This window comes from Rousettus aegyptiacus, unplaced genomic scaffold (assembly GCF_014176215.1).
Source record: "Rousettus aegyptiacus isolate mRouAeg1 unplaced genomic scaffold, mRouAeg1.p scaffold_m13_p_9, whole genome shotgun sequence".
Lineage (NCBI taxonomy): Eukaryota > Metazoa > Chordata > Mammalia > Chiroptera > Pteropodidae > Rousettus > Rousettus aegyptiacus.
This window is the reverse complement of record NW_023416312.1, coordinates 101586226-101600505: the sequence shown is the minus strand read 5'-3', so window position 1 is coordinate 101600505 and position 14280 is coordinate 101586226. Positions and strand designations below refer to the sequence as shown.

Here is a 14280-nt window from a genome sequence, read left to right as displayed (position 1 = left end):
CAATGAGTCAGGTGAGAGATGATGCGGACTTAGAAAAACTGAAGATGCTTTCTGAAAATAAAGCCTATAGCATCTGCTCATGAGTAGGATACAGAACTAAAGAAAGAGGGGCATCAAGGACCCCAAGGTGTTGGGCCTGAGCAACTGGAAAGACAATTGCCCTCAGCTGTGACTGGGAAGGCTGTAGGTATAACAGCTTTGGGGAAATCAAGAGTTGAGATTTGGACAATGTACCAATCTAGATAGATCTCAAAAACAGAAGTACAGAATGATAGCCATTATGATCAACTTTGAAAAATCATGTAGAATAGTACTACATTTTTTTCCATAGTAAAAGTATGGAAATTTCATCATTAGTCATTGTCTCTGGAGAGGTGGAGGGTGACTGGGACTAGGGGGTCTGCCAAAGACACTTTGGTTTTATTTGTAAAATAACAAATGATCTGAAAAAAATATGATAAAAAGTTAACATTTAGTAATTCAGGGCATTGAAGCATGGATGTTTTTCTCTCTTGTACTTTTCTGTGTTTTTGACATATTTCCAAATTGATACCAATAGCAAAAACATGAGTTGAGTGAACTGGTGGTGAGGGCCGTGGACTGGATGACTTCAGAGTTTCTATTACCTGTATTACATGGCATGAAATTTATGCAATGCACCAAAGCTATGAAAAGGAGAACTGGTGATTGCAAAAAAATTTTAATTAAGTAAAGAAAAAACTTAAATCATGAAATCATTGCCAAATAGGTAGGACAGAAATAACAGACTAAAATGAGTTAGTAAAAGGTTGGCTAAAAAGCCTGAAATCTGAAAAATTCCAGATATTCTACCTAAATTAATAATTTCTCCCACTGGAAATCTTACATAGTAAGAAAAAATTCAGCCTTATTAAATTCCATTTATTTTTTTTACCTGCTTAATGCAGAATGGAAAGACCTCAAGCAGCAAAATGGTAAATAAAACAAAAACAAAATCAAACAATAAAAAAGCCTGCAGAAAGGGAGGAAAACTAACCGCAGTCACTCACAACTCTCAGTATAAACCAAGAATATAAACTAAGTTATACTTGAATCTCTATTATGCGCATATTGATTATTCCTATTTTGGATTATCTATTAATTCTGGTGATTATTTCTCATAATGATCCCTTCTCCTCCCCATTTGTAGAGTTCCTTTCTCTATTCCCTTTGCTGTGTTATTTCTCAGAGAGCTGCTATTTCTTTTTCCAATGCAAGGAAAGGATATGGATGAATTACCTTCCATTTTAAATGATCTATTATGTTAGTGCAAAACATGGGGCGTTTTAACTATATCTCCCACTCTTAATATCTTAAAAGGATTTTTTCTTACCATTTGACACACAGGCATTTTCTGTGGAGTCTCTGGACAGGCCTCTGGAGGTGTTACCTTGAAGCAAAATGTCAGTTACTATATCGTACATTTTCTACTTATGTTTGATAAGAAGTACTATAAGATATTAAGAATGTTCTGCTATCTATTTAATATTGAGAACAAATATAGTGAACTTTGGAGGTTTAAGGACTTCTAATGATGGGTATGTTGTTTTGGAAGTCATAGCAGACTTCACAGGAGCTCAACTTCCCCAAGGAATAGGACTTGATTTGGGCAACATTACACCCAAGAGAAATAGGAGCTTTTAGCCTTCCAGAAAGAAAGAGTTGCGACTCTTCTTTTCATACTGCATAAATAAAATAATAACATGAAGAAAAAAGTGAAAGAAAATAAATTTAACTACAATCTTACTACCTCCAACAAATAAAACTTTCTCAATTTTTTGATGTTCCCTTCCAGCCTTTGGTTACAGCAACTTTTGGATAAATGAGAAAATGTGAAAAATGAAGATAATTTGGCTTTCATCATAACGGATGAAAAGCAGAGTGGTATACTTAGTGCTGTCAGGATAACGTCAGATTATGCCCGGCTTTCAACCCTGATTTAGTCTCCTCAGCTACGCCAGTCACAACTTTAATCCTTGTCTTAGTCTCTCTGTCTACTGCTAGGTGATATAACGTAAGAGACAGTGGTCTTTGACCTTAGACATACCCCAGAGTGTTAGCGACTGGCCAGAAGGGCTTGAACAAAGAGGCAGAAATACATCTTTAATATCAATCGTTCTGGTCTTTCCCAGAGTATTCTCATACCCTGGCTCCTATTTCTGTTATAAAAATTCTTCATTCTTGGCATATGTCATTTGAGCCAAAACTGGTAACTGTCTCTTGAATAATTTCTGTTCTTGCTGCTTGTGCCCTATTACTAGGCATTTATCATGAAGCCTTGCTATTTAAAGTCTTATCCATAGACCAAAAGCATCGACATCAGCTGGGAGCTTGACAGAAATGCAGAATCTCAATCCCCATCTCAGAGCTGCTGCATTTTAACAAGACCCCCTAGATGAGTCACGTGCACATTAAAGCTTGAGAATAAAGAAGTGTAGCAAGGGGCAAAAGAGTTTGTTACAAACTTAAAGAAAAACTTGTTTTCCAGAGCTTTTTGAATTTTAGATTGCAGCTAATTTATCGGAGACCCATATTTCAAGTTTCAATCTGTTAGCGATTCCCGTCAATTCTATCTGCATATCTATCTCTTGAATCTCATTCTTTCAATCCACTGCCACTATTCTAGCATCCTAGACCAGGCCACTCTAGATCTCTTGCCTGGATGACTTGAAAACATTTTTAACTGACGTGCCCAATCCGTGTCTTATTTCCATACTACCCATCTTTCACACTGTTCCTGGGCTAATCTTTCAAAAATGTGAAAATAATCATGTTATAGCTTTGGCTCCCCGCTGCTTCTAATTATCCAAACTCCTATACAAGTTCCTATGGGATCTGGTCTGTTAAATGCTCGAGCTTCATCTCTTGCTGCATCCATCACACGTTATGTTATAACCATGTTAAACTACTTACGGTCCTCTGAATAGCCCGTGAAGTTTCCTGCCTTTGCTCACACCGCTTCCTTTGGTCAGAATGGCCCATTTGCCAATAGGTTACTGTCAATTCACCTGATCTCCTTTTGTCTCATGTTCAGCTCCTTTATGAAATTAACCAACACACCCTCTAAGGTATTCCACCTTAGCACATATACTCTTCAATGCCTCTATTTGATGACATGTCTATCTGCCCTACAGCTCCTGTATCTTTATCACTCAGCACAGTCCCTGATATCTACTAGGTGCTCAACAAATGGGGAACGAAATAATGAAAGTGAGGATTCTGTGATGGAGAGAGAGCTGCAGACCTTATAGAAGTCTCGATTTGAATTTTCACATTTTCATTTGTGGAAAAGTTAGCTGAATATGTCTACAACAAATCTTAGCATGATACATTTAAATTGTTTAAAAAGCAAACATTTCTTACTCTGCCTACTTCTTTCATACAAATTTCTAAGCTATGTTATATCAAAAAAGATAAGAGGAAAAAAAGTGAGGTAATAATACGCAATAAACGTTACCGGGTAGGGAATAGGAGAAATAGAAATGGAACTCCAGATGGTTGATGTGCAGGTGCAAGTGCTCAACTCCCAGTTCATTCCGTCCGTTATTTCCATCTCTGGAGCCCGACGCCACTTCACACTGAATCTAAAAGGGGATTTATAAGTCAGCCCACTTGGAGAAGTGACAAATCTATCATTTAAACATCTAATCAGAATATGGCCTTTGAGACAATGTTTATGCTTACCAACAGGTAAGGGACACTAGGGAGGAATCCCCAAAACAAAGCCAAAAAGAAAGATGACTGGCTCTATTCTATATGAAATTAAGTTATCACAAAACTAAATGCTTTGGCTTAATTTTGATAGATGATGCCAAATTTAAATTCCCCAATAACGAAGTTTGAGAGCTCATAGAAAGAATTCAACAGTAGCAGTTTCCCATAAATAAAGTGACTTGAACGAATAGATTTTATTCAAAACTATTGTAATACTTTTAGAGAAAAAAACTAGTATTCTGCATGGGGGTGAGTCAAAAGGGCACTAGAGACAGAAGTATTGAATATTAAGACCCACTGGGCTATTCGCTAGCTTTATAATCTCGATTAGGTAACTTAACCTCTTTCTTTATTTTTAAAATGGGGATAAACAGTGCATTACCTATCTGCTTCATAGAATTAGAGTTATTAGGAGAAAAATAATGCCACATAGGAAATATTTTGTATAAATAAGAGAATAAATAGAAAAGGAAACAAACTCTTATTGGACATGTATTCTTACTAGGCTCTGTTAGGTGTTTTCACAATCTTAAATATCATTTAATTTTCATAAAAGCCATGTGACATTAAGTATTATAGATTCTCATTTTATGGATGAGGAATCTGTCTCAGAGAGGGCAAATCTCTTGCTTAAGGGCCTATAGTTAACTAACAGCGGGACTAGGAGCCGATACTCTATACCAGTGGTTAAGATTATTATTCTCATCTTCTGCATCTAATTCATCTTCTGCACCAAACCCTGCAATACTCTATTCTGCATACACATTAGTGTTAGCTCTAAGATATAATTCTTGTCTCTGAAAGCTCACTTTTACTCCATTTTAGCCATTTGGCTTATCTAAATTTAACTTTTGTCTATTCGATAAAGAGTTTTAAAAGTCAAATAGTGTTAAAAGATCTAAAACCAAAACATCAGTCACCACTTCTTTCCCAAAGTAGCCACTCTTTTCTTTATGGTATTTAATTCCATAATGGAATATTTAGCACACTGACACCATACTCTACTTCCCACTTCCTCTCATCTTTGAAAGTAGATATATAATGTATACAAGTGTATATATGTATATATGTCTATACATTTATTTATTTATTCGTTCATTCATTCATTCATTCATTCATTTATATGAAATTGAGGTTAACAGTCCTTACTGTAGAGCAAGACTGCTTGGGTTCAAATCCCACATCAGCCATTTAATTACTATATAAGATCGGGCAAGTTACAGAATACCTGTATCTCGGTTTTCTCATATGTGAAGTGTACATTGTGGATTCATTGCATTTATTTAACAAATATCCAGTGAATATCTACTAGGTACCACACACTGTTCTTGGTGCTTGCAATATATAAAACAGATGAAAAATATCTGCCTTCATGGAGCCTATGATCTAGTGGAAATAATAACTATCTCAAGTAGAAAGATTAAATCAGTTACATATACTTAGAATGAACAGTATCTGGCTGAGTAAATGGTAAATGTTAGCACCAAAGAATCTGTCATTTTCATTTTTTTCTGAAGGCACCTCTCCTGGAGCTCTACATCTTTCTGTTCCCATCTAAACTGGCTTCTCTCTAGGTCTGCTGTACAAATGTCACCCTGAGACTTCCATTTTTGTTATATTGGGAATTCCTTCCAATTCTCACTTAAGTAGGACTCTCTGTTTTCCTATTTTGCTGGAGCATAACTGGTAGGAGCTTCCTGAGCAAAGGTGCGCAGCAGGTAATTTTTTTTTTAGATTCTGGGTGTCTGAAAATGTCTGTTTATCTCTTGCATTTGTTTGAGAAGTTGTCTGAGTACAGAATTCTAGACTGGAAATAAATTTCACTAAGAATTATTTTTAAAGGTTGAAGTATTGTCTTCTAGCTTCCAGTGTTATTATTTAAAAGTCCAATGCTATATTTATTCCTAATCCATTGTTTTTGCTTTGTTTTCCTCAATTCTTGATACCTTCTCTATTCTGGACCTACCATTATCCTCTTTATTCTCTACCAAGATGAGTTCATCTAGTCTCATGGCTTTAACTACCACATTTATGACTCAAAAAAAATTATCTCCAGCCCCAATATCCAGACTCATATGTTTACCTGCCTCTTGGATGTCTAATGCATACCTCAAACATAACATGTCAAAACAGAACTCTTGATTCAACTTACCTACTTAAACTATTTCTCTTTCAATCTTCCCCATCACAATGTGACACTGTCAACCATTTAGTAGCTCAAGCCAAAAACGTAAGCACCATCCCTTAATCTCACTTTTCACCTCGCCTCTTGTACCAAGTGCTATCAACTCTACCTCCAAAACATGTCCCAGATTCGTCCACTTTTAATTATACCACCTCTTCTACCACCATCACAGACAGGATGTTTCACACACGTGCTCCAAGTGTAAAGAGGCAGTCTGTATAGGTAGTGGAATTTTAAAATAGATTCCTGGATTTTATTTGTGAATATTTTATTTAGAATTCTGACATCTATAATGAGTAAATGTGATTGCTCAGCCGCTTCCTATCTTTACTGGGCTTTGATAGTAAAGTTATGTCATTTCATACACTGAATTGTAGATCTTCCCTTTTTTCTATAGCCTGGAATTGAAATTTCCTATTCTTTAAGGGCTAGATAAAGCTCAACCACAAACTCGTGATTCATCAGCAGATCTTCAAGTTTTTATTTTCCGAAAACTTATGGGGTAATTGTTCTATGTATGTTTCTGCTTCTTCTCAGACGAATTTGTTATTTATATTTGGCTTGGAAATAATCACTTTCCTCTAGATTTTCAAATCTGTTGTTGCCAAACAGCTGCACAATTATTCACTTATAACTATTTTAATCCCATCTACATCTGTGGTTCTGTGAGCTCTCTTACTCCTTACACTGTTTACTTTTCATTCTCTTTTCTGTTTAATCAAGGAGCTTATTTTGTTGGACCTTACAATGAAATATGTTTGGGATTTATTTGTGTTGTTTGCAATTTTATTAATTTAAGCTTTTATCTTTATAAATTTTACCCTACTATTCTTGTTATTTTATATCTATTTTCTGAAGATTAAAAACTAAATTACTGTTAATTTCTTTTTTTAAAAAAATGATCAAATTTTCCTTAGAGTTGAGCTTTCACAGTGCTCCATTAAATTTGGTCTGCGTTTCTCTTTTTCATTTCCTCTAGACAGTTGATAACTTGCCTTTGGTTTCCTCTTTCGCAAAAGAATTATATTTTTAAATTTATAAGTAGTTAAGATTTTCATGGTCAACTATTTATTGTTTCTACTAATATTGGATTATGAGAGAATGTAGCCTGTAAAATTCTTTAGTTTTTGTTATGTGTGTGTGTGTGTGTGTGTGTGCACGTGCACGCACATGCACACAGTTTATTATTTATTATGCATTATTTGAGTTCCTCTATGTACTTACTTGCGTTTTGTCTATTAGAGCTGTCCAATAATTAAAGAGGTGGTGTAAAATTGCCCATTACAATTGCACTTTTCTTAAATTCTCCATGTATTTCTAATAATTTTTGCTTTATGTATTTAAGCTTTGTGCATACACTATTAAGGCTGTTCTATCTCCATAAAAAGTGCCTTTAATTATAATATGATATCAGTCCTTATTCTGTTTAGTGTTTTTAACCTTACATTGCACATTATTAATATTGTTAATACTATCACTTCTGCCTTCTGCTTTTCATTTGTCTTTTGCGGGGGGGGGTGGCTGGTGGAGCTGAAAATGTCAGGGATCCACTCACCGAGGTAACATTATTATTGGGTTTTACTGTCTTTGTTTAATAAAAATACTACTCATTTAACATACTATATCATAAAGTAAGAAAAGAACCGAGAATACAAAGAGCTCTGAGGAATACCAATATTTAAGATTCACTCAGAGAAAAAAAAAAGATCCTTTAGATGAATCATAAAGGGATTGTCAGAGGAGCAGGAGAAGAACCACGTAATAGAGTAGACTTTAACCAAGAACTTTACCTGTGAAAATTGGGTTAGTATATAACAAATAAATTTCCTACTTTAATTAAATAAAAAGTTCACGTATTATAGAGTTTTATAACAAAGAATTCCCATATCTAATTGTAAAATAATAATTTTCTAGTTGTTACTCTCATGAATCCTTTCCTCTAATATGTATTTACTGGCTATCATTTTTAAATAATAAAAACTTACTTGTTGAGTGGGACTTGTCCGAAGTTAAAATCTGTTTTATAAAACAAACACAAATTTTACATGATTTTCGTATAATTTTTTTAAATGCATATTAAATATATATTTACAAATATAAGTATATATTTAAATATATAAATACATATTAATATGTAAATGTATTAAAAATATATATGTATATTTAGAAATGGATGCTTACTTCCTATAAGGTTACTAAGTGAGCTGTCCAGGTTGTCTGCTACGGTTGTTTTATTTTGCCATCCGGCTCCAACAGCTGCACGGGCTTATGACGGTAACGTTGGTTATAATATATCATGTAGAAAAAATAATCTGAAAATAGAGATAGAATTAGATGAAAACCTAAGCCAAATGTATATCAATACAGTAATGACTTATGTGTACCTTCCCATTACAAACTAATAGGTTAATTATTATGTTAATGAGTATAAATGAAGTCATGTTAAATTATTCATTAAAAAAATTTTAATTGAGCACTTGTTATATGCCACACACTGTATTAAGTGCTAAAGATACAGCAGCGAATACAAATGGATAAAAATTCCTGCCTTCATGTAGTTTACATTCTGATGAAGAAAATAACCAAGACAAATAAAGTATATAATATGTTAGACCATGGAAAGTGCTAAAGAAAAAATACCAGGGAAAGGGGTATGATATGCTGGGGAATGGGGATATTTTAATTTTAAATAGGAAAAGCTCACCGAGAAGGGGACTTTTAAGTAAAGAACTGAAGGATGTGAGAGAGTGAACTCTGGTATGGGATCCAGCATGAACAAAGGCCCTGAGGAAGGAATGTGTTTGGTGTGTTTGAAGACTAATGAGGAGGCCAATGTATTGAGAGTCAGAGTTATCAACAGTCAGGAAGGCAATGGAGGGCCTTGTAAAGAATTGTAAGGACTTTTGGCTTTTACTCTGAGGCCACCATCTCGGGTCAACTTCTCTGAGATGGGGAAGCCACTGGACACAGCAGAGACACAATCTATCTGACTTGTATTTTAATGAGATCACTCTGACTGTTATGCAAAGAACAGACTGTAGGGGGCAAAGGCAGAAGTGGGGAGGTGGTTAGAAGGCTCTTGTAGTCATCCAGGTAAGAGATCATGGTAACTTGAACTAGGGCAGTAGCACTGGAGGTAGCGAGAAGTAGTCAAATTCTGGATATATTTTGGAGGCAGAGTCGACGAGGTTTTTTATAGATTGAATGTCAGGTGTGAAAGAACGGAGTCAAGGATGATTCCAAAGCTTTTGGCCTGAGAAACTAGAAGAAATCCATTGCTATTTGCCATAAACTGAGATGGGGGAAAAAAGATGGAAAAGGGAGGTTTGGGTGGAGCATCAGGAGCTTAGTTTGGGACATACTGAGGTGTGTAACACTAGTAGATAGATATTCAAGTGAAACCACTTAACAGACATTGCATATACAATTCTGAAGTTCAAGAGGAATGGCTGTAGCGGGAGATACTAATTTGGGAGTCCTTATCATGTAAATGGTATTTAAGACCATGAGCCTGGATGAGGTCATCTAAAAAATGAGGAAGTATAGATGAAGAAATTAGGATGAATTGATGCAAAAAGTCTAGAAAGAAGGTGCCAAGATTTAGAGAAGAAGAAAACCAAAAGACAAACTGAAGAAAGTATCAAAGAAGAGGGACCGATGGACTATGTGCAATGCTGTTGAGGCGCCCCAGTAAGATGAGGACTAAGGAATTACTGTAGGATTTTGCAACATGGAGGTCGCTGGTGACTTCGACAAGAGCCACTTTAGTGGTGTGGTGGGTACAAAAACCTGATTTCTTATCATATAACTACTTAAAATAGTTTAAGGGCAAATAGAGGAAATATCAACACACCTTTCTTAGTAACTTTCTTAGTAAGAACAAGCAAACAAAATAATCCATGGAGATTCCGAGGATTTGAACAATACAGTTAACGATCTTGACCTAGTTGACACTGTACCCAACAATGACAGGATACAGTTTTCAAGTGCACATGAAACTTCTACCAAAACAAAAAAGATCATATGCTAAGCCATGAAGCAAGTATTAGCAAATTCCAAAGAACTGAAATTATACAGAGAAGGTTCTCTGACATAGTACAAGTAAGTTAGGATTTAACAACAAAAAAGATAATTAGGCAATCTCTATATACATGAAATTTAAAAATGCACTTCTGAGTAACACATGGTCAGGCCCTATTCTAAGCATTCTAAATTTATTCTGATAGCAACCTTATGAAGATAAGGAAGCTAAAGCAAAGAGAGGTTAAGCGATCTGCCTGAAATCACAAAGTCCATGAATGGTAGAGTAAATTTTGAACCCAAGCACTCTGGTTCTATGGCCAATATTTTTAGAACACAGTGATTTAAAGGAAAAAGTGGTTTCACTGTCCACTTTTCAACAGAATTGGTTCAAGCAACAAGGGTTAGGCAACCCGGGGCCGAGTGCTTGGGGTAGCGTGTGTGGAGATCACCAGTAGTCAGTCTGGGTCTGCTGGTGATCAGGCCCACGCACCTTCATAATGGCATAGGAGTAGTTCCCCGACTTCCTCTACACTTAACCTGGGATTCACGTTCACAACAGACTAAATCCAGTTTGTCAACCACTTAACTGTCTTGTAACATCTGTTGTAAGCACTAATGGTTCCCAAACCACAGCGACTCAGAAAAGTAGCCATTCTTTTGGAAATGAAGCAAATGTCCAATTTTCACTACATATATGATTTACTAAAAGGACCAAACTTCATCATAGTTTTGGTTAAACTCACCCATTCAAGTTGCAGGTGTGTCCATTGAGAATATATGCAGAAAAGAAAAATGAAAACAACTTTTAAAATATATTCAAGTTTGTTTAAGCCTTTGAGTTAAACTAAGAACAAACGAATTCAAATATATATAAATCCTATGATAATATAGCTCATTATTACCTGGATTTGTGTCTACAAAATCAGGTAACATCGTAGAAACATGATCACCCAGAATATGGCTGATTATGAGCAGTCGTGTGCCAGTAAGTATATAATGACCAGCTCTCCAGAAAAAAAAAAACAAAATGCCCATTTTGTAGTGTTTGTCCATTCCTGTGTTGTAAAGACTTCCATCCTGGCCAATTTCAAGTTACTAATGTGCCATTGAGCATCTCGTAAAATTCCTGAAAATTTATCTATGGGCCCTTGTAAGCTGGTATAAGCCATATCTAGTAAACTACTGAAGTATGAAGCAAACTAACCTTAAGAAATTACAAAGGAATTACATGTTAAGCATTACAAGGTATACCCTTTATGTATATAAATATGTGTTGTCTTCTTTGTAAAATTTATCTTTTAATCTGTGATCATTTGCATGTACAAAATTCAAAAGTTACAAAATGGTATAAAGTGAAGACCCTCCCGCCCACCTCTTTCCATGGGCCACCAAGTTCATCTTGGAGGAAATGTATTTTATTCATTTCTTCTATAGCCTTACAGAGGTGTTCTTTAAGAAATTATATACACATATATATTCTTCCTTTATTCTGTTTTTTTAAAGATGGCAGCATACTATGCTTTGTTTCACATCTTGCTCATTTTTCCATTTAACCATATGTCTTAGAGATCATTCCTTTTCAGTGCACAAAAACATGCCCCTTATTGTCATTTTGCTAGTACAATATTGCAAGGAATATCCTTGTTCACACATCATTTCACAACTGTGTATATATTAGATATATCAGATATAAATAATAGATATATATAAATATATATACTAAATTCTTAGAAATGAAATTTCTAGGTCAAAGACTGCTTCAGAAAGAAGCAACAGATATAATAGGTGGTTAAGCAGTGGGTGAATTAAAGATTCTAACTCTATCCTCAATTATTTCTGATATAATCATATCATAGAGTTACATTACCTGCAAACAAACCCGTTTCTGATGAAGCATTCACAACTGGTCCATTCGAGATGGAAGGAATCCGTGCATTCTGGACCCTTAAGAGTTCACAAGAAGAATGAGGCACACTGGAGGATAAATAGAATCACATATGTCCTGCCTAGCTGAGCCTACATTTCTTTAATTCATCCTTAATTCATCCTTCTATCTATTCACCCATCCATCCATCCATCCATCCAACTATATACTAACTATACATCTATCTGTGATAAAGAGATATTTAAGAAATAGTCAATGGACTTGCCTAATAGAAAGTAATAATATGAATCAATTACAATCAACATAACCTAAAAGTGGAATGAATTAATAATACATGAAATTTTGAATATTGAAAAGGACAAAAAAGAAAGTTGAAATCAACCATAATTTTCCACTCAGAAATAGATAATATAAACATTTTCAAGTGGCGTACCTCAAAATTTCTGTTATTCACAATTTGTATGTATATGCATATAAAGAGGAATACACATACACACATGCCTTAATATTATCATGCACATCATTTTGTGGATAAACATTTTGCCATGTCATTAAATAATCATCTACAACAGGTATTCTCGCTAGGGGAGCCCCTAAAAGAGGAAATCAAATATTTCAAAAGAGGAGGTTATTCCAGTCCCAACCTCTGACTTGAGAATCACTCAGTGTGATAAAAGATTTCCTTTGGAAGCAATCGCCCTTGTGAAAAGTATGGAATCCCACAAAAGACTGAAAAACTGTATTCTGCATTATCATTTAAAATTACTGCATAGTATTCTATCAGATTCAAAGCCCATAATTTATTTAGTCACTCTCGTGTTATCAAAATGAGGGAAATTATTTAGAGGGAAGCAAAATTACCCTATACTCAGACATTTGTTGACTTACCCGTTAGGTAGTAAAATGTCATTTTTTCCTTCCAAAGAAACTAAATGCTGTTTGAGTGCTTCAACGAAACCATTAGGTGCCTGAAATTAAAGTTATTATGACAGAGTTATTTTCTGATAGTTCTTGGCAAATTCATACTCTCATATCACAAAAAGGTTTTGAACAAAAATTAAGACACCTGTACAGCACATTCATTAAAGCTAAATAATTACTACAAGTAAATTCATTATTAAAAGTAGCATCTTGGAACCAAATCGGATTTTTAAACTATGGTTTTTACTCCATTCTTTTTAAAACAACCACCAAAAAGCCTCTTAAAATGAGCAAAGAACTGGTAAAATATCTATCCCCTTTGAGGAAGACATGGGGCTTGAAATGATTTATTATTTGTGCTTCCTTTGTGAGCTCCCAGATCATAAAATAAATCTAAGTAAAACATGAAGCCTCGTGGAAGAGAGGATGAGAGAGAGAGAAGGAAACTGACAGAGAAAGAAAAAAAAGAGACAAGAGACTTTCACTCATATAGCAAATCCAATCGTGGTTTCAGGTCTCTGGTAAAATGTCACCTCCCTGATGGGGATTTCCTCGATGACTCTATATAAAACAGTACCTGCCAACAGTCTCTTTACCCTCACTATGTTTTATTTTCATTCACAGCACTGATCTTTACTGAAATTATAAGTTTCTTTCTACGTATGCTTATTGTCTCTTCTAACATTAGAATATAGACATACTTGAAGACAGGATTTTTTTTTCTGTTTTGTTCACTGATCAATCTTAAGTTCTTGGCACACAGTAAGCGCTTAATATCTGCTGACTGAATATGGATACATCTTTTCATCCTCCAGTCCCAGTAAAAATGGAAAAAGTATTCTTCTCACATAAGGTCAATTCCCTGTAAGGATTATATATACCCCACCATCTCATCCTGATCCAATTACTCACTCTTCGGGGAAAGTTTATTGATTAAACTACCATACACGAGTCACTAGTGATGCAGTCACGTGCAAAAACTACTTGTCCCCAGTCTGGGGGTGGAGAAATATGAAATAATCACATGGATAAATGTAAAATCAAAGTCGTGAAAAGTACTATGAAACAGAGGTACAAATTCCTCAGCATTTAAGGAGGGGAATCTGACCAAGTCAGGGAGGTCAGCGAAGCAAGCCCTCCTGAAGTAGCAGTTAAGCTGGGAGCTGAAGGATATCTAGGCGATGAGGAGGCTAGTAGGAGAGGAATGAGCACTGTACACAGGAGAACATGTGCAAAGGCCCTGGGAAGGGCATATGGTACTGGCCAAAAAATAAAGATGAACTACATTGCTAGAGTGGAGAGAGCAGAGCGGGGTGCAAGAGAGATGGAGCAAGAAGGTAGGTAGGGATTAGGCAACGGTAGGGTCTTAAATGAAAGACGACGTTGGGGAGTTTGGACTTTATCTTAAGAATACGAGGTGACCCCTGGAGGGCTTCGATGATCAGATCTGTATTTCGAAAGTGATCCGATCAGCATTATGGTCGCATCGTGTAAAACAAAGAGCAGGGGGCAGACTATATTGCGAAGAGTGGGA

General features: G+C 35.5%; 1 protein-coding gene across 1 annotated transcript in view; it reads right to left on the bottom strand.

Annotated features, from left to right (window-relative positions):
- The window catches only part of LOC107504335 (phosphatidylinositol-binding clathrin assembly protein), a 32348-nt gene that overhangs the window by 5744 nt on the left and 12324 nt on the right, over positions 1-14280 (bottom strand). The window contains exons 9-14 of the mRNA XM_016133473.2: positions 12714-12793; positions 11808-11884; positions 8099-8182; positions 7903-7933; positions 3476-3602; positions 1352-1408 (exon numbers count right to left, since the gene is read on the bottom strand). Of these exons, the coding sequence (XP_015988959.1) occupies positions 1352-1408; positions 3476-3602; positions 7903-7933; positions 8099-8182; positions 11808-11884; positions 12714-12793 (456 nt within the window). The remainder of the gene's footprint in view (positions 1-1351; positions 1409-3475; positions 3603-7902; positions 7934-8098; positions 8183-11807; positions 11885-12713; positions 12794-14280) is intronic.